The 21,001-nt window shown below is 52.2% G+C and overlaps 1 protein-coding gene across 1 annotated transcript in view; it reads right to left on the bottom strand.

Annotated features, from left to right (window-relative positions):
• SLC38A9 (solute carrier family 38 member 9) overlaps window positions 1-9,020 on the bottom strand; it is a 35,069-nt gene extending 26,049 nt beyond the window's left edge. Inside the window, exons 1-2 of the mRNA XM_090276110.1 lie at window positions 8,879-9,020; window positions 1,156-1,288 (exon numbers count right to left, since the gene is read on the bottom strand). Coding sequence (XP_090132236.1) covers window positions 1,156-1,288; window positions 8,879-8,991 — 246 coding nt within the window. The 5' untranslated portion in view covers window positions 8,992-9,020. The remainder of the gene's footprint in view (window positions 1-1,155; window positions 1,289-8,878) is intronic.
• Window positions 9,021-21,001: the final 11,981 nt, after the last annotated feature.

Raw genomic sequence — 21,001 nt, 5'->3', positions numbered from 1 at the left:
CACACAGTGTACAATCCGGCCAAGACCGGCCCAGCCGGTACTGCTGAAATTCGCTTCCATAAGCAGAGTGTACGAGGGCTGAACTAGATCTGGAGATACTGGATTACCTCTGGCTCCCCAGAGGGTTTAAATAATTCTGGTACGAAACTAAGACTTTATCACAACTGCTAATGTAAAGGCCTCGGGGAAGAAAAAGTGAAAAAATTGGGGGGAAAGTCATTCCATCCAGAACACTTTGGAAGCCCCCACTTTGGCTGTACAAAAGGGGCCCTTAGTACTATGCAACACTTCAAGTGATGTGTCTACGATCAAGTGACTGGCCCAGTCCTTGCCCCCTTGGAAAAGCTAAAAATGTTGGTTCCCTTCTCCCTTTTTAGGATGACCTATAAGAAAGTCGTCTTTTCTCACAGATGTTTCCATTTTTCTCTAAGCTTTCGAGTGTCTGAATATCTCCCAGTGGTAATTCTTATAAGCAACCAAGTTAATTATAATAAGTGTTTTTGACCCTAAAATAGTAATTCTGATTTTAGAAGATGAAAGGTTTGGCCTCCCACCTGACCTGTTTACAGCTCCGTGGCTGAGAAGAGCTCTTACACCTGGAAGGATATGAAACAGAAGTCAGAACACGTGACAGTGCGGGCTGCAAGCCTGCGATGTTCCGCCTCTGCTGTCTGATCCAGGTTTGGATCCAGGAAGGGGCGCTGAGAGCGGGAGAACATCACCTCTCCACAAGTGCGCATGTCAGTTTCCCACTCCTGTAGAGAATTTCTACAAGCATTTTTCCCTTGCAGCTTCAAACTTAAAAATTAAGCCAGCTAACCAGGACCTTGGGTTATTTATATTAACCAAGGACTTAACTACTTCGAAGGCCGTTTGCCCTCTTCTGAGCGCTCAGCATTGGGGATTCGCAGAATTGCAGCCCATAAGCCTCTAGGCTATTGTCAGCAAAGAGAAGCTGTTTCCAACGCCAGGCCGAGCACGAGGGAACCAGCCTGAGCCGTGGGGCGAGCATCAGTGAACTACTATCTGTGACTTTCCATGATGCCATCATGGGCCCAGGACCAGCAGAAAGGTCAGCCCTGGGCGTCGCCCTGGCTCCTGCTGCCCCTGCCCCTCTCAGCCCGGCCCAGACAATGAGCAGGGCTCCGCCCTTACCAGCGCCGTGTCTGCAGGGGCGGCGAGCCGGCTGTAGTAATGGATCCTCTTGTTCATGGCCGAGGCCCGGTCGCTCACCCTCTGAATGGCGTCATTCACGCGGACGATGTTTGTGGGCTCCACACAGAAAGGCCTGGGGAGGGGAACAGACACTTGACAAAGAGCAGTCAGCCAGAAATCTGGAAGTCAGCCATGGAGGAAAACAACGTCTTGTCCTCGGAGCGAAATGGGATGCACCCGGGCAGGACGGGACCGCGCACGTGGGAGAGGAAGCGGCACAGAAGGAGGATTATCCAGTCCACAGAATGGAGCTTTTGTATCATCCGCTATCACTTTACAGCGACTTTTTTAAACTTAAGAAATTTAGCAACAGAGGGGATGTAAGAAAAGGAGCTTCAATCAGTTATTACAAAGAAATATAGCAGCTGTCAATTTTTGACAATAAAATGTAGACGCAGCTTTGAAGAGTCTCTCAAAAAGCCTCTGGCACCAAATCAGAGGAGTTACAGAAGAAAATGTTCCCATGCTGGAGCCTGTACTCCCACTTTCTGGGCCACAGTCACTTCCGGTGACAAAGAATTCCCGTTTCTGGGTTCGGGCACTGGGGACTAGTCACCCCCACGCTCTCCCTGTGAGACTTGACCCCAGCGACTATGAGGCGGAACGTCACGACCCCAGCAATGTCCCCTTTCCTTGGAATCCAGTAATGTCCCTGTTAGGCTGCCTGCTTGCTTCCCTCTCACAGCTGTGTCCAGGGGTCATTTGGGGTGTTAACCCCTTCTGTGCCTTGCCGAAATGCCCTCCGTCTGCTCCAAGCTTCCAGCGGTCCCCTTATCCAGGATGGACAGACCTGGCAGAGATGTGCACAAGGACTGCGTTCCTCTGCGGGTCCTCAGGTCCCCTGAGGCCACAAATGATTCTGCACCCCAAAGTGCACGTAAGGAAGGGAACAGGGCCGCAGGTTTGTCACTGGGTCCCAATGTCTCTCTGCACTGGACATTTATTAAAGTACGGCCACCATTTCTGCAGGAGATGCTGTCAATCTAAGCTGGTGGGAAGCACCTGCAACACCAAGGGACTGAAATTTTAGTTCCTGCTCTTGTCCAGCTCCGTGACAGTAGAGGAATGGCAGCACAGATGCTAAATTTAGTCTCGCCTCCCCGGTTAGCACACAGAACCTCGGCTCTTCCTTTTATTGTGTGCCCTCCGCCACGCACTACATACGGGGGTGGGGGGGCTTTGTATTTAACCCAACGGAGGTCGAAGAGGAGCCCCTATGCGAGCAGACACGTGGGTCAGGGACGGACGTGGCACGCGATCTGAGCCAAGCACAGAATCGCTGAGTTAGTCAAGTGCTGTCAGTAAGCCTCCTGTGGACACAGCGGAGAAGGGAGGGTCCCAGGCAGAATAAACCAGCCCTGTGTGGAAACCGGGGAGCCTGCGGTAACCGCCCCGCCTCGCGAGCACGTGCCTGCTCCGTACAGCTGACATGCGGCTGCGGCACTCAGGGCTGCTGAAGGGCAGTGCCAGGTGTCTGTGTCCAAGAGGCAGTCTAGCGCACCTGGGGTCCCCCTCCAGGGCTGCACCTTCTTGTTCTGCAACAGCAATGCCCCCCAGAGCTCGGGGAGCAATGGCGGCTTCGACGCCCCCAGAGCTGAGGGTGACCCGCAGCCTGGATTACCCAGGGGACTGAAGTGGGGCTCTGACGGAGGGAGACGGGCGTTCCGCTGGGCGCGTGTGAGTCCCAGAGCTCGGTGGTGCTGCCAGCAAGCACTCAGGGGCCGGGAGGCCACAAGGGCCACCCGGCAGGCCACGCTGCGCGGCCACGGCCCCACACAAGTGTTTGCTGACTGCCATGGCCGCTCGGGCCACTGAGAGCAAAGGCGCCCTTTCCCAAGAGCTCTCACTGCGATGCCGTGCGCCTGTTCGAGCAAGTACTTGGGCATCTTTTCAAAACAGATTCTCTTGAAAAACACGTAAGTCAGCACATTTTTACAGACTCTTTAGGAACAGGTGCTTAAGGCTTCCTCTGAGAGAACAAACATATAAACTACATTTCTGAGCTGAGCTGGAGTGGACCTGAGAACACTGACACCGTGAACAGGACTACAGAGACCACTATCAGAATGGCAGACGTGACATGTGGCCTTTTCCTGTGGGCACTTTCACAGGACGGCTCCCCACCCACGTTCCTGCCCTGTGACATGCAGCTCAACTGTCCCGCACTGAGCAGAAAGGATCATCTTTGATGGAGAAGTATATTTGTCTACATGACACATTGTGATGGTCATGCTACAGAAAATGCTTTTGATGTTCAGCAAAAATTTTAAAGTATTTTAAAACGTGATTCAAAAATCCCATATTTTCATTTTATATAAACAAAGAAACCTTATCTCTACCCACAGCCTTTTCTAGGTCCCACTGCCTAAATTCCTTAAGATTTTTGGCTTTCACACCTGTCTCCACCCTCCCACGGACCAGCTCTACTCCTCTGAAGTTCAGAACAGTTCCACGCCTCTGAGGAAGGTTTGCACTCAAGATGAAGACCCTTGGCTTAAAACTGTTCTCCTCCTCACATGCCTGAGAGCTGAAGCACTCAGCCGCCTGCCAGGCGGGGTAGTTTGTTAAAAAGAAAAGAATGAGAAGGGAATCTGGTATTCAAAAAAATACCATGCAAACAAACATTCGAAATAATGAACCACTGTGCTTGATTCTACCTGCTTGGGGAAGCGGAGTGTGTCTGCCGGCAGCTTTTCCGCACAGACGACAGAAAAGAAGTTAATTGAGCCGCCGGGCCCAGAAATTGCTTGCTGCAGGGAATTACTGGGGACCTTGGGCTGGCCGCCACGGCCCTCGCCTGCGATGCCCGCACGACAGCCTTTCACCGACAGCCTTTCACAGAACGGCGGGCCGCTCCGAGCTGACTCCCGGCCCCCGCAGGCCAGGCCTTCCCCAGGCCCCGCTGCTTCTGTTACAGCCCCCTAATTTATACGAGTTCCCAAGTCCCTTAGATGTGGCCTTGAGTGCCAACCAAATCCAAAGCGTTGCACTAAACGCCTAATGATGACCAGGATTCTGGTCTGCTGGAGGGGATTCCGGTGACTCCATTCCCATGAAAAGAGGGGGGGAGCTGAGGAGCCGCAGGGGAGGGGCGGCAGAGGGGCTGTGTGGTGCCGGGGGTGGAGCCCACAGGGGTTCATCCCCCCACGGAACTGTAAAGATAATGTGCGGGTACCAGAAATAACCTTTTATGGCAGATAAGCATCTCATTACCCAACATCTGCTCTTCTTATCATCCTGGGAATGGCCTCCCCCTGCCCCCGAAGCCGCAGGGCGCCTGACCTCATCCCTGGCTCAGAATGTCACATGGGCCTTATCTATCTTTCTGTCTCATGTGCATGGAGTCTGTGACGTGCTCGCGGACGCAGGAGTTCCCTTATATGCATATGGGATTAAATCTGGTCATTTTCTCTTTTTCTCTCTCTCATGTAGATCTGCTTGTTGGATCAGCAGGCAGAGACTAGAAGGGTAAAAGAAAGGGTCTCCCTCCCCAAAATGAGTCAGCTGCTCTTTAGGACAGTATCACTGACAAATGACCGTGACAAAGGCCACTGCGCCAAAGTGCCCGCCAGCAGCCGTTCCGCGACCAGGGGCTGCAGGCGCGCAGTGTGTGCGTGCGCCCGGGAACGCTGCCTGACCTAAGTGTCTGCCTGTGCCCCACTGGCTTACTGGAGCGCTTCAAACGTCACCATCAGGGACACCTAACGTTTAGGCTGGACTTTTATGTTTCCGTAATTCTCCACCTTAAATGCAACCAGCCATGGAAGGGGTGGGCCGACCCCTTGCCACTGCAGCGCTGACCAGGGACAGGGCAGACGCAGAGGACGGTCCCAGAGGCTGCAAGGGACTCCCGGGGGGTTCTTCTCTTCACAGAGAAGAGCACCGAAGCCCCAGACTCCAGGGGACATGGAAGGAGAGCGGGGGCAGGGGGCCTGGAAGGGGAGCGGGAAGACAGAGCAGCCACCATGCCCCGCATGCCGGCTGGGCAGCCCGACCCCTGGGAGCGGCAGCAGGTGAAGCGCACGGTGAGCAGCTCAGCCTGTGTCCCCAGGACGTCGGGAAAGGCAGCGCAACAAGCTCCCAGACCGCTGGCCCCACGGGACACCCCTAACCCAGCTGAGATTTCCATCCCCCCACCCCAAGAAAATCTGATGGGGGAGGGGAGACAGCCGTGCGGAGAGTGGGGGCTTGTGTCGTCTGCGAAGTCCCCAGAGACCCAAGCACGGAAGGCCAGCCCCGTCCTGCACCGCAGCAGCCGCCTAGCGCCCAGGTCCACTGAAGATAGCAGGTCCTCTCTCCTGTCATCTGAGCCGAGAGACGGTTTGCACTGCCTGCCACCCAGTGGAAGAGACAGAACCATCCACGAGCCGAACTGCATGTAGGAGCTCAAGTACCCAGCGCTGCTTTCTACCCTCTGTCAAAACCCCCACACAGGCCCAAGGGACGTCCCTGCCGCTCAGCCGTGCTCCGTACACCCGCTCACTGCCCGTCGCTGCCGGTCGGCCTCTGCCGGGAGAGCCCCCTCAGCCGGTCCTGGGTTCCCTGGCCACAGCCCTTCCTCACCTGTCCCCTTCCAGACGCAAGGCTTCCCTGTGGCCACGCTCCTCTGGGCGCCCACCGAGGGCTCATGGCACCTGCCGAGGCGCGAGCCCCCGACCAGGCCAGCGAGACCTGCACCTCACTAGGCTGAGGCCCGCGCTTCGGCACCTCTGACCGCGGGGGGCGGTTCTCCAAAGGCAGCGACACGTAAGGTGCTGTAGGGCCCCCCGGAAGATGCTCCTCTACCTGCTGCTGGGCACTGCAGCGCGTCATAGGGAGTACAGACCGTTCTTCAGACACATCGACCCACAAATATGCAGAGAGGAGGCCACATTAACCCTAATTTTTAAAAGTCGGTAACTCAAAAACACATTAAAATGTAATATTTTACAGGGGGTAATGGGATATCCCCAAAATCACATGGTCACTAAAATGACTGAAGTTCTTGAAATATCATCAAGCTGTTTCCTCTAACAGAAAATAAACTCCCCTCCGTGTTCCTGACTTTTATTTACACGTGTGAAGTGAAGTAGCTCACAGTTTAATAGAAATGACGATGTTTCAGGTACTCCTACGTTCTCCTTCATCAAACACTAGTTTGTTTTCAGTGCCAGTGAGTTCACAGGCAAGGGAGGGTCCGCAGCCCACACACACCCCGGCCTCCTGGCTCACCCGGGCAGCTCCCCAAACCGTCAGTTGTCGGCGCCCTCTCGCTCGGACAAGACTCATCACAGAAAGTAGGTTCCCACTTAACCTCCGCGCTTCAGCAAGTTATCTGAGCGCTGTGTGCCCCTGCCGCCGACCGCAGGGGGATGTCCCCGCCGGCCTCAGTCCGTCATCACAGGGGCGATTGTGTGTCACGGAATGCGGGGGCTTTGGAGAGCCGAGCGTTCCGCCAGCGGGCGTTAGCCCTCGTGGAAAACCACAAGCGTCCTTTCTCTCTCTTTCCTGGCGGCCACCGTACAGGACGATGCTAAATTTCTCGTGCGGTCCGTTTCACGTGGCCACCCCTCTCTGCAGGACTAACCACATTCTGGCCCACCACCGACTGCCTGTACGATGACGGCCCCGAGAGACGTAATGGGGCGGAAGAGTCCCCGTCACCCAGTAACAGCGCGGTGTCCCACGGCACAGCGCAGAGCGACGGGCTGCACCGGCCGGCAGTCCGGCCACCCAGCCCGGGGAGCGGGAGGCCAGGTGACCGAGGCCTCTGTGCGGTGCACGTGGGCGCGCAGCACAGCCTGGACACCCGAGGCCGCGTTTCTCCGGCGGCAGCCCCCTCGGGGACCCGGGGCTGGCTGAGTATCTGCCGGGCAGTTCTCTGGCGGTGTCCCCGCCCCCAAGCTCAGGCTCTGGGTGTCTCTCCGGGGGCCACCAGACCGCCGACCCTGTTTATTCCTAGTCATTTATACCCGGCGCACTCCATGTAGCGATCTGTGTTCTGCCTCACGGCGGGCGCCACACGCCGCTCTGCACCTCATTCTCCTCGCTTACCCTGAGAGGCTGAAGGCTTGTTCCAGTTCCACACGTAACAAAGCCACTTCCTTCCCTTTCATGGGTGGAAAGAGTCCATCGCATCACCATGCCATAATTTCCTTACCTAGTCCCGTGAGAAAAGGCAGCCTGCTGTTTTCAACCTTTCGCTAGTATAAAAACACTGCATTCAACGACCCAGTACGTGTATCATTTGACATTAGAGTGAGTGTTTTGACGTGAAACTGCTGGGACATACAAACTTTGGAGCTGGCTGCTGGCATTTGGGGGGGGTGTCACATTAGATCTGTGGATTAAAATGTACAGGGCAGGACGTTTTATTTTAGTCTTCCCATGGAGAGCAGAATATGCCTGTTTGGTACATGTCTTATGTTACTAATTCTAGTGCCGTAGACACATCTAAACATTTCTAAAATGTGGAAGTGTCTCAGAACCCTGGACGCCTTCTCATTGCCGTGAGCAATGCTGATTCCTGGTGGCCTGGCGGGGCCACCCCACCCCTGCTCCACGGCCACCTTACCCTCGGGACCACTTCCGGGAGAGCTAGGAGCCGTGGTGCTGTCACACAGCCTTTGGTGACACCTCCTGGCAAGATCGGGGACGTGCAAGCACTGAAACTCAAAAGGTGCCCGTGACCTGGAAGAAAATTCTTCCGAGAAATGCTACCTTATCAAGGCTCCTAGTGGTACAGAGGACCATTCTGCATGGGGGAAAACACTGATCTTGATGGGTCCAAAGCACGATTCAGAAGCATCAGAGCAGTAATGTCTTCACTGATACACCGTTTCTATTTTCATTTTTATAACTGCCCAAAAGATACAGGACACAGGACAAAGTACCAAGTCCAAGAGCCCTCCAGTAAACAAAATATAAAACAACAAAACCCTGAGTCCTAAGAGAATATCGGATCAGAGGTACCGGCGGCAGTTAACCTTAGTGTGATGCCTGTATGTCTCCCTGTCTGTCTGTCTCGTGCAGCTTACAGTCAGCATCTCAGGTCTGAAGCGATGCGCTCACCTTACCGTAGGTCCCTCGGTGGTAGCTTCTAGTTTCTCTCATGCAGATTTTGCACCTCCTTCAGGCTACCTTGTGTATTTTATCTTTTCTCCCATGACATTTCCTCATCAGAACGCTATTCACTTTTGCCTGTTTTGTAAACAGCCACCTTACTGAATTCTCTTCCTATTTATAACAGTTTTTCGGTGTGTTCTTTGGGGTCTTCCAACTATGCACTGGAATAAATTTTAAACTCAAGTCTTACGCGACGTGCTGGAGTCTGAGCTCAGCGAGGGCCGGGCTGTGTCCTAACTACTGTCTCTGTTCCGCCCTCGGCATCCAGTGCGCTGCCTTGCACGAAGCAGGGAGTCAGCACGCACTGGTCCCATGAATTATATAAATGCATCTCACTTCATAAAACTCACCGCCCCCAAGAGAGGCTGGGTGTGGTTGGAAAAGTCCGATACAAACGAGGAAACAGTATTCAAAGTTATCCCTTCCCACCACAAACATACAGATCCGGTAAGAAAGTGGGCATTTTTATCATTAAAGCTATCTATGTTTGGTTCTAATTAGTTCTATTTTAATAACCAAACACCCTAATTACAAAATAAGTGTTTTATTTTAAACCTACCTTTTGGACCTCAGATCCGATGAGTCAAACTGAATGTTCCCAGGCCCGGGATGTATTTCGTCGCCTGCCTCGGGGACGAGGAGAGGCCTGGAGGCACCGTCCGTACCGGCCATTTTCTCAGGCTCTCAGCACTGAACAAGTCAGCCCTGTATAAATCAGGAAAGACAGGTAACTTAAAGTTTCTGCTCTTAATAAATAATACATTTACATGCCTAAGGAGCTGGAAAACTACAGGAATTTGCTGACGATGTCTCAATGCAGTCTGTGCCCAAAACATTTATTTTATCAGAAACTTGCCAAGTTGAAATGAAGTTACTGCTTATTTTCAGTTTAATAAAAAGTAGGTGGACCAGTCCGTTTCCAGTAATAAAACAGATTAGGCTATGTGGACCCATTTTTCTGCAGAAAACAACGAAAAATACTGGGTAAAATACTAAAAACACTTTTCTGGAAAGTTTCAAACACCAGCAGGAAAAATCAGGCCATTTGTCAGTAAAGTTAAGGAGCCTAGAGAGTAGACAGCTTAAGGAAGCTGCTTCTGGCTCCGAGGGTATTTTCTGTACCAGGAGAAATTGGGCTGAAGTCTCCAAGGCCTTGGGAAGTACGAAGAAAATATAAGCCAAAACCCGATTCACTCCAAGTGCAGAATGACGCAGTGAGAAGTCACGCCCTCTTCCTCCTCGCCATCATATTAGATGGCTGGGCCCACACACAGCTCTACACAGCTTCGCCACCCCTGTAGGAGCTAACGAGACGTAATGTTGCTTCACTGTCCCACCAGGGGCCTGCAGACGTGTTTTCCTGACCCTGAGCACAGCGTGTGTGTGTGGGGGGGGGGGGTCTGTGTTTGGGCACACAGGCATGGGGGAAACGGTGCCCACCACCAACTGTATCCCACGTGGATCTGCAGGTGGTCAGAGTACTTCAAGGGCTTCCAGGTGACTGGCAGGATGTAAGTCTTTTCTGTGGGGACACACCTTCATCCTAGGCCCGAAGGAGACTGGCTGACAGTCCTTCAAGGACAGTGGCTAGTACACAGTCAAAAGCACCTAAAGGGGAAGGCGCTGTTAGTGAGAGCCAGGAGAGACTTCAGCGGAAATGGGTCCATGAGGGCTTCAGCTATAGGGATTATCAGAATAAGACGACCGAACAATAGGCTTCCTATGTTTGAATAGATAAAGAAAAGGGCACACTGTCAAAAAGTAACTTAGCATGTTGGAAAAGGACCTGAGTGAATTTTTAGGCCAAAATAATAATAATAATAATAATAATAATAATAATAATAATAATAATAATAATAATATACAACCAAAATTTAAAACTCTACACATGGGTTTAAAAGTTGATGAGAAAATGCAGAAGCTATCAGACTAAATCAGGAGAAACTACCCAGAAGTGGCAGAGAGAGGGGGAAAGACAGAAGACGAGGGAGCAGCTCAGAGACGTGGGAGAGGCAGCGAGAAGGTCTAACGCGCACGTAACCGGGGAACCAGAGAGGACCCAGCAGAGGCAACACTGGAAGAGGTAAGGGCTGAGCAATTTCTAGAATTCATAAAAGATAATCTGCGGCCTCAGGAAAGGCAATGAATCCAAGCAGAATTAATAAACAATGTATTACAGGGCTGGAAAAAAGGAATCACAATTCCAAAGAGAAAAAGAATCAAGGGCAGGTATTGGAACTAAGGCATTTGAAGGCCCTTGTATCGCCCAGAACAGTAACAACATGTGACACATGTTGTAATTTTAAAGCTAACGACTAACATCAAAGAAAACAATGTGTAACTGAAAATCTAGCAGGGAAAGGAGAATAATAAAAATTAATTGGCCTAAAAAGGGGCAAGAAAGGAGAAAAAAAAAACCCACAAAAGAGGCAGGACGCAAGGAGGAAGGCAGAAACAGGGAAGAGCCTCGCACTCCTTCCTGAGCCCACGCGAAGCCGGCCAGCGTCCTCAGACCCGCACAGAGGCTGCTCTCGCTGGGCCCCAGTGGCCTCCAGGTGGGTCCACCCTCGGCTGAATCAGTTCTCGGGCTTTAACTTCCTGGCCCTGTTGGAAATATGCGCCACAGGCATCGCTCTCCTCCTCAATAAACCAGATCCACTCGGCTCCCGCTCGTCTCTATACCTCTCTGGTCCCTCTGTCTCCTTTGCTGTTTGCTCCTTGTTTCCCAGACTTAACGTTGCAGAGGCCAAGGTTCGGTCTTGGTCCTCTTCTCTACTTACTGTGTTTGCTGATACAGAGCAAGTGTTAGTGGTCTGGGTAGAAGATGAAACCAGCCACAACTGTCCCTGAAGCCAAAGCCTAATCCAGATCCAGAGTAAGGCCCTATCTCTTTTCAATTCTTTTTTTATTTTTTAAGATTTCATTTATTTATTTTTAGGGAGAGGGGAAGGGGAGGAGAAAGAGAGGGAGAGAAACATCAATGTGTGGTTGCCTCTCACACGCCCCCAACTGGGGACCGGCCCACAACCCAGGCCTGTGCCCTGACTGGGAATCGAACCGACGACCCTTTGGTTCACGGCAGACGCTCCATCCACTGAGCCACACCAGCGAGGGCTCCCTTCAAGTCTATTGAAGGCTGAGAGAGATGAGGAAGCTGCAGGAGCAAAGTGTGAAGCCAGCGGAGGCTGGTTCATGAGGTTTACGGAAACAAGCCACCTCTGTGACACAAACGCATGAGGTGGCGCGGCAGGTGCTGATGCAGAAGCTGCAGCAAGTCACCCAGGAGGTCTAGCTCAGGTAACTAACAAACGTGGCTCCACAACAGATTTTCCATGCAGATGAAACAGCCTTATACTGGGAGAAGGTGCCAGCCAGGGCCGTCTTAGCCCCAGAGAAGTTAGTGCCCGGCTCCAAAGCTCCAAAAGACAGGCAGGCTCCCCTGTGAGGCGCTCATGCAGCTGGTGGCTTTAACTCTAACGAAGTCAGTGCGCACTTTCCATTCTAAAAATCCTAGGGCCCCTGAGAATGCGCTCCATCTACTCTGCCCGTGCTCCCTAAACGGACACAACACGGTTTACTGAATCTTTTGAGCCCACTGTTGAGACCTACTGCTCAAAAAAAAGATCCCTTTCAAAATATGACGGCTCCTTGAGGCGGCACCTGGCCACCCCCGAGCGCCGATGGAGATGGGCGATGAGACCAATGCTGTTTTCCTGCTGACACAACATCCGCTCTGCAGCCCACGGGTCAAGGAGCCATGTCAACTTCCAGGTGTTACCCTTTAAGAAACACATGTTGTAAGGCTGTACAGAGCTGTGGATGGGTCTGGGCACAGTAAATCGAAACCTTCGAGAAAGAATTCACCTTTCCACCTGCCATTAAGAACATGTGATTCCAGGGAAGAGGTCAAATGTCAGCATCAGCAGGCGTTTGGAAGAGGCTGATTCCAACCCTCCTGGGTGACTGAGGGGTTCAAGGTCAGGGGACGACGCAACGGCACGTGCGGTGCGGACAGCGAGGGACCCCGGGTGAGAAGTGGGGCCGAGGACGGGACCGCGTCACTACCGTCTTACGGCAAAGCTTTCCTGGGCGAGGAGCTGCTGCTTATGGGTGAGCAGAGCCGGGGGTTTCTGGGGAGGGACCCGACTCCCGGTGCGAACCGTGGAAACGCCAGCAAAGGACTGAGAATATCACAGCCGCTTAGCCGAGGAGGCAGCAGCGGGGCTGGGGAGGGCTGACCCCAGTTTTCAAAGGAGTCCTATTGCAGGTCAAGCGCCAACAAACGAACCACCAAACCAAGACCCAGCCTCGCACCCTCCAGAGGCGCCGTTTGTAAAGGAAGCGACAAGGAAGCGTCCGGCCGCGCCGCCCACTGCGCAGCGGCGTGAGGGCTGTCACGGCCACGCCGGCCTTCCGCAGCCGCCCCCCGCTGGGCCGGCAGCCGCCACCGCGGCGGCGACACGACATCGGCAGCCGCAGGCTCGGAGGACGGTTAGCATTTTCTGGCAATAGAGTATTTTCAACGACGAGCCGCGCGTTTGTTGGACATAGTGCTATCCACACCAGGGGACGACAGTGCGCACCCGGAAACCGCGTCGCGCACGGGGCTCGCTTCCCTACGCGGCCGCGCCGCCCACCTGCGGGGACACTCACAGCCGAGCCCAGCCGAGCCTGGGGGACCCGCCTGCCGGGCCCCGCCCCCTGCAGCCCCAGCTCAGGCCCCGAGGAGCAGCCCCCCACCCCGCTCTGCGGCTCTTCCCCGCCGGGACAGAGAAGGGCGCTCCTGTTCCCGCAGCCCCTTGTCCCAGCTAGGCGTGCATCGGAGCAGCCCCGCCGCCCCCGCGCCCCCCGCGCGCGCCCCGCTCCGGAGCGATCTCCGCCCGGCTGCGGCCTCGCCGCTCCCGCAAGAAGCCACTGGCCCTCGCGTGTCACCGAGAACGCCCCGACTGACAGCTCAGCGGTTCCGCCCGCTCAGCCGTTCCGCCGGCTCAGGCCTCCCGCCGCTTCCCCTCCGCTCCCTCCCGAAGCGCGGGCTGCAAGACCAGGGAACGTGCTGTACCCGATCAGGCCCAGCCCGCGGCCTCCGGAGCCGGGCAGGAGGGTGGGAGCCCTTCCCCGATCCTGGGCAGCGCGGCTTCGCGTCCCGGGAGCAGGAAGTGGCCCGGCCGGGCCGTGGGGGCCGGCGGGGAAGGGAGCGAGCGGAGCGCGGGGCCGCGCTGCGGACTACAACTCCCAGCGGCCCCTGCGCCAGCAGCCCCGCCCCCGGCCCCGGGGCGAGTCGGGGTGCGGGCGCTAGTGGCTCTCGGCCTCCGCGGCTGCGCTCGCGCCTGGGTCGCCTGCCTGCCCCGAGGCTCCGAGGCGTCGAGGAGGAAGGACGCCGGCCGGCTTTCGTCCCTGCAGCCCGGAGGCCGTGTGACCCCCGTGCTCTGTGGCCCCGCTTTCCCGGTGCTGCGCGGCGCTCTGGCACGGGCTGCGCGCACCCTGGGGACCCGCGGGAAGGCTGTGCGGCCAGCACCTACCCCCGCGCCTAGACACGGTCCCGCCCCCTCTAAACGTGCCGCGGAGGTCACCTCCAGGCCAGCGACGCTTCTCGTCTCGTGGCACACGGACTACTGCGGCTCCGCGGCCCCCGGGAGTGTGGCTTACGCCGAGCCCACAGGAGGAAGGAGGTATAATTTGGGTTCATTCGCACTCAACAGGCTCTCGAGTGGGCTGTTGTCATTTTTTTACTTGGCAGCCTAAATAGCCAGGGATTGCATGTTTTACGAAATCTAGTGGCCCGCGGTTGCAGATCTGCCCCAGGTTAAAAGAGGAGTTTGGGGAGGATTTTAGCACCCTCTTCCTGTTATCGGAGAAACCCTGGTTCTGGTCAGCGCAGTAAAGAATCACAGATCCGCGAGCCTGTTAGCGTGCAGGCAAAGTTCACTAGCGAACGGGAGAGCCGGAGCAGGGGCGGCCAAAGGCTGGGGTGGCAGGCTCACCCCAGGGTGGCCAGAGCACCAAGAGCCCAAGAGGGCAAGCGCTTTGTTCTGACTTCTATACTTGGTGGGGTGGGGTGAAGAAGTTACATACCGATTGATGGATAAAGGTGGTGCCAGCTTTTGGGGGGGGACGTGACCACCCAAACTTAGGTACGGGGTGGGGGGGGGTCTGTTAGCCTGAATCCATATCTTGCTCCAGACTCCATTTGTTCATCTTGTTATAATAGATGTGTGACAAGAGGCAGTGAATTAAAGTCGGGGCAGTTACCCAGAGTTATTTATGGGCTCTTTCTGTAAGCATTGGGGACTTCCTCATAAAACCGATAGCAGCCAGAGGCAGGCAACTAACCAAAGTGGTTTCATGAGCCTTCTCTTTGTCCACTGTGGACCCTCTCCCGCCTTTCTGGCCCTGGGATGGGAGCACAGTTTCAAAGGCTTTCCTTCCCGGGAAGTGGAAAGGGTACATAGAGTTTCAAGGGCTGCCCTGCTCCCGTGTTAGCCTGGTGTTTTCCTGTGATGCTGGAACACCTGGCAATGTTATCTGACCAGGCCCATGGCTCCCCGTGCCTCTCCTCCTGTAACACGTATGTATCAGCCACTGCCACCAGTCAGAGCCAGCAACACACGGGTCAGAAGGCCTGGAAGGAAGGGGCTGTGGAAGCAGATCCTGGGAGGAAAGTGGGTTTGGAAAAGCTCCCTCCTCTTCTGGGGAATCTAGAAGGCCTCTTGCATGCCCCGATCCGGACACGTGCTCAGAAACACCTGAGAAGACCCTCAGCTCTCCCCTCGGACTGCCCTTCAGACCCTGTGCAAGCAGGACGTGAAGACCAAGGCGGCTTGTACACCATTTGACTAAGCGTGCAAGAAGTGCCCCGAAACACAGCTAGCTGGCAAAGACTGGGAGAATTTTTTTTTCCATTTTGGCTTTTTTTTTCTTTTCTTTTCAAACTACTTCACAGAAGTAGAAGAAATGAGCTGTAGGAAAAATGGGATCAGGAAACAAGGTACAGAGGCAAAGAATGGGGCCCTTGGAGCTCAGGAGAGGTAAAGGTAGCATACCTGCAGGGAAGAGGTGGGGGCCGTGGGGAGAGGCGCTGGCATATCCCGAGAAGGAGAGCACCTGTTCTTTTTTTGTTTTAATTTTTAATTTTATGCTTCCAGGCATTTAATAAAGAAATCTCTGTTCAATCACTAGCTGACCACTGGACAAATGGAGCAGAGACTCAGTGACCTCACAACAAGGAATGCAGACTTGACAGAATGGGTAAACTGGTAGTCAAGCTTAAAACCTGGATTGGACTCAAACTGAGTCTTTTAAATCAAGCCTTTATACCAGGAGGGACCCAAAGAAAACTGAATTATCTTCTGGAGAGCAGGCCCCTTATAGGATAGGCTTCAACCACTAGGTGAGTGTTCTAGAAACCCATCTGTATCAGCGTGTTTGGCTTTGGCTTCAGTGAATATTTTTTTGAAGACTCTTTGAACGCATTTGCCCATTTCATGATGGGTGATTTATGAGTGCACCTGCCCATACCGCGCTGAGTGTTCAGCAGTTTTTGACCAAAGATGGCATGACCCCCATGCCACACCCTCCTGATCTCGTCCCAAGCGACTTTTTTTTTTTTTCCAAAATGAAAAATGTCCTCAAAGGGAAATGTTTTGCTGATGTGGAAGGTGAAACAAAAAATGGCAGAAGCAATAAAAGGCATCAGAATTGATAAGTTCAAAACCTGTTTTTGAGCCATGGGAAAAATGTCTTGATGGGTGTGTTGCATCAAATGGAGAGTACTTTCAAGGTGAATAAAATTTAAACATGAAAATAAATACCCAATGTTTTAGAAATACATTTCGGATTTTTTGGATCCCCCTCATAGGTGATGTTTTATGTTGGGTTGACCAAAAAATCCATTTAGTTTTTTCCATAAAATAAAAGAGAGATTTTTTCATTTTCACCAATAACTTTGTTGATCTGGATATTCTGAGTATGTTGGCTTCTAGTGGGTACAGGCCAGAGGTTCTGCTAAACATCTCCCACTGCATAAGCCAGCCCCACAGCAAGGAATTGTTTGTCCAAAATGTGAATAGCACCAAAAAACTTGGCAAACCACTTTAAGCACATTCAATCAGTTACAGCGCCTTCTCCATACACTGCATAAATCCTTTCTTGTGTTTCAGTTGTGGTTTTACCCTTCTTGAAATAATAAAGCATAACATGCCAAAAATGTTGCGTATTTTCTTCCATCTTCAATATTAAAATGGTGGCACAAAAATTCACCAATTTTGATTTTTTTTGTAACGCATGCTGATAAACAGCTGTCCCAATACAATCTCACAATTGTTCTGAATGAAGTAAAAGACAAGTAAGCACGGCCAGAGCCATCCAACAGAGAAAAAACCTAAACTTTTGAGCCACCTCAATATTCCCCATCACATCGCAAAGGGCGGGAGGCCTTTCACTGCGACATTAAGGCTGCTCGGTGGGCCCAGAGGCTGCCTCTCACAAAGTTCCCCTTCAGCTCCGCACCGGCCCAGTCAGGGTCGTGCCACCCTGAGTGTCGGGGGACTTTCTTCTCAGTGTCCTTTCTGTTACTAGGTACGTAGTTAGGTCCGGACAAATCAGGACGTGTTTGGTCCTAATAACTTAGTGGCCATTTGAAAACAGACACATAAACTGAAAGGGAACTATTTTATTTCATCCTCAGCCACGGTTGCTTACCAACGGGGTGCATCCACCTGTGGGGTGCGCCTACCTTCACAGCCCTTGAAACCAGAGGGATGCCACGCGCCCCATTTCCTGCCCCACAGCGGCTTCTGTGCAGCGCTCCGGAGCTCATGGCGACTGCAGGAAACAGCCTTGCGGAAGCATGATGTCATCCGAGGCTGACCTCGATGCTGCGTGGAACCCGCGCGTTACCTCAGGCCGCCAGTTCCCACGGTGTCGGCTGTTGCCCTCAGAAGTCTGAAGTGCTCTGGGGTCCCCGTGAGGTCCCTGTCCCTGGGGTGCTCGCGCGGGTCGGGAGGTGCGGGCCACTGGCCACTCCTTTCCTGGCCCGCAGCAGGGACTGGCAGATGTCCCCTGCAGAGGGTGCAGAGGTACAAACTTTAGGCCTGGCAGCCACCCGGTGTCCGCAAACCATAGGCAGCACCGCCTGTGCGGTGCGGATGCGGGCACCAGGGACCCTCCAATCACAGAGGCGGCTCCGCTGGCAACCAGCCTCCGTCCTGGATGTGGCCCAGAGGTCACCACAGAAAGCCTACCTTTGCCACTCGCATCATTTGGGACGTTGCAAGGGTTTTAGGAGCTCTGCACCAGGAAGGGGCTCCGAGACCAAATGTGCACTTCTTATCTCACGTCACAGTGTCCCAGGAGCACGGTGGTCACCACGGATGGCTAGGCTGTGAGATCTGCAGCGTCTCCGATTTTCATGGCTGTCTATAGTCTCCACTCCTTGAACCCCCACCAGCTCTGTGATGTGTTGTCACCAGTAGACTGTGGCAGAGGTGACACCGTGTTTCTTCTCATGCTAGGTCTGAAGACGCCTTGCGTTCCGGGCTTGGTGGATGGGAATGCTGCCTCTGGAAGGTTTGTGGGTTTGGCATGCTCCCTCAAGGGGGGATGCTCACCCAGCCCAGCGCTCCAATCTGCCCAGGAGGTCAAGGCAGCCACATGGAGAGGCGTCTCGCCAACGCCCAGCTGTTCCAGCCACCAGATACCCGAGTAAAGAAGCCACCCTGGATATGTAACTGAGCTGACGTTGCTCCATCCGCTGAAATACGTTCAGACATTTGACGGTGACTGTGTGAGCAGTCACTGCTGAGCTCGATGAGTCCACAGAACCACGAACAACAACAACAATGAATTATTGCAAGCCACTGGGTTTGGAGGGGGTTGTCATGCGGCGACAGGTGCCCAGATAGTGGCTTTAACTTTGGTCCCTTGGCTACGATGGTGTCGGCTATGCTGCTCCGTGCTGCAGCGACTGTTTTTTTCTTTAAAATTGCGCAGTTGTGGGGAGACACTTTAAGACCTTACTAATACCCTTTCCTTCATCAAACTTTTGGCTACCAGTTTTAGTGAGCCAGAACCTAACGCTACAATGATGGTTGCAAAATGGGGATAAAAAACACTTCCAGCTCTTCTACATGCATTAGTTACATTCTACTGTAAGAAAAAGCTTTGCTTTTTTATTTACTTACTTATTAGTATGGGTGTAACCAAATGCAGGCCCGGCTGCCTGCCACTCCGAAAGGCAATACTCAAGAGGCAGGTGCTGATGGAAAGGAAAGTGGTTTATTCAGGTGCCGGCCACGTGGAAGATGGGGACCCACGTCACAGAGCCCATCCCCACCTCTCAGTGGAGGCAGAGGTTTTATAAGGAGGGGGAGGGGGTTGCAAAGTTTTCTACATGCAGATGAGCACAGTCCATTCCAATAAGGCACGTGATGGTCCGGATGCGTCATCCTGATTTAGTCATCCTGGCTCCATGTCACCCCGGCTCCATGGCTGAAGGTCAGCAAATCCCCCGGAGCTGGGGTGCCTGAAGGTCAGGGTATCTTCTGAAGTTAGCTCCTAGGATTCTTACACAACGTGCTGTTCACCTACAAGCCACGCAGGAGAGTCAGCATCTACAGAAACAAAGTCGGAAGGATGGTGGTGCGGGTTACAATCCCCACTGTTACTTGGGTTCTCCTTTTATTCAATGCATTATTATCTGTTACCATCATTGTTTACTTTGATGTTTATTGTCCCAGATTGGCTAATGGGAGCCCATTTCAGTTGGTTCCCTGGTGCTTTGATAATTTTTAAAAGCTTTCTTGCTTTTTTTGTATGAGCTGATGTCTCAGGCTGGTCCTGCATATTTCTGGCCCCTGACTGATATGGTATGTGTTTCCCCCCACAAGGATGCTGGTTCCTTATCGTGGGAAATGGTATTTAGAGACCACAGTCGGTGTGTGAGCATGCCCATTGCTAACGGATGGGTCATTGTTTCTAGGTTTTCTTCAGTGGGCAGGGTTAGGAAAGTTTTTTTTTTTTTTAAGGAGATATAGCATGAGTTCATACTGACATTTCCATTCAAATTTAGGAATATAGGGTTATTCCTTGACCTTTTTGATTTTCTATTTCAATCTCTATTCTCTCACATAAACACTAACTTAATTATATACTATTTTATTACTAACAATACAATTGATTTTTTGGTATAGTTCTTTTTGCATTATGATATATCCCAGGAGGAACATATGGTCAAATTACTGTATTTCATTTTATTTTTAAGTCTATTTTATCTATTATGCTATTACAGTAGTCCCAATTTTTCCCTCTTTGCTCCCCTCCACCCAGTACCCCCCCTTCCCTCCAGCAATCCCACCCCCTTAGTTTGTGTCCATGGGTCGTGCACGTAAGTTCTTTGGCTTCACCCTTTTCTATACTATTTTTTACGTCCCCGTCTGTTTTGTTCCTACCAATTATGCTTCTTAGTCCCTGCACCATTTCCCCATTTTCCCCCCTTCCTCCTCCCAGCTGATAACCCTCCAAATGATCCCTTTACTTATGATTCTGTTCCTATTCCAGTTGTTTGCTTAGTTTGTTTGTTTTTATTTTTTAGATTGTTGTTCATAGTTCTTTGTTGCCATTTTAATGTTTATAGTTTTGATCTTCTTTTTCTTAAATAAGTCCCTTTAACATTTCATATAATAATGGCTTTGTGATGAGGAACTCCTTTAGCTTTACCTTGTCTGGTAAGCACTTTATCTGCCCTTCCATTCCAAATGATAGCTTTGCTGGATAGAGTAGTTTTAGTTGTAGGTCCTTGCTTTTTATCACTTGGAATACTTCTTGCCTGAAAAGTTTGTTTTGAGAAATCAACTGATAGTCTTATAGGAATCCCTTTGTAGGTAACTCTCTTCTTTTCTCTTGCTGTTTTTAAGATTCTCTCTTTATCTTTAAACTTTGGCATTTTAATTATGATGTGTCGTGGTGTGGTCCTCTGGGTCTAGCTTGTTTGAGACTCTGTGTGCTTTCTGGACTGGTATGCCTATTACCTTTGCCAAATTAGGGAAGTTTTTTTCAAATAAATTTTCAGTTTCTTGCTCTTCCTCTTCTCCTTCTGGCACCACTATTATTTGGATGTTGGTACTTTTAAAGTTGTCCCAGAGGTTCCTAAGCCTCTTCTCATTTTTTTTTTCAATTCTTGCTTCCTCATTCTGTACTGGTTGACTGTTTATTTCTTCCTTATATTCCAAATCGTTTATTTGAACCCCAGCTTCCTTCGCTTCGCTGTTGGTTTCGTGTGGATTTTTCTTCATTTCATTTAGCATAGCCTTCACTTCTTCCCTTACACATTTGCCATACTCACTCATATCTGTCAAGCCTGTAAACATCATTATCACCAGTGTTTTGAACTCTGCATCTGTTAAGTTGTCTATCTCTTCTGTTAGGCTGGCTATTTCCTCGTCGCTTAGTTCTCCCTCTGGAACCTTGATCCGTTCCCTCCTTTGGGCCATACTTCTCTGTCTCCTCATTCTGACAGGCTCCCGTGTTTGGGGCAGAGCTGTCGCATCTGTTACATTATAATGGGTGGAGCGTTAGATAATAGTCAGCATAAGGCTTCCCATTTCACCTCGTTGTGGCGCTGTGTGTGGGGAGGGGTCTGAGAGGGAACAATGCCGGCTGCTCAGCACTCACCCCTTTTCCAGGCACT

This window comes from Furipterus horrens, unplaced genomic scaffold, assembly GCF_987537825.1.
Source record: "Furipterus horrens unplaced genomic scaffold, mFurHor1.1.pri manual_scaffold_5, whole genome shotgun sequence".
Lineage (NCBI taxonomy): Eukaryota > Metazoa > Chordata > Mammalia > Chiroptera > Furipteridae > Furipterus > Furipterus horrens.
This window is presented reverse-complemented; position numbering and strand designations above follow the sequence as displayed.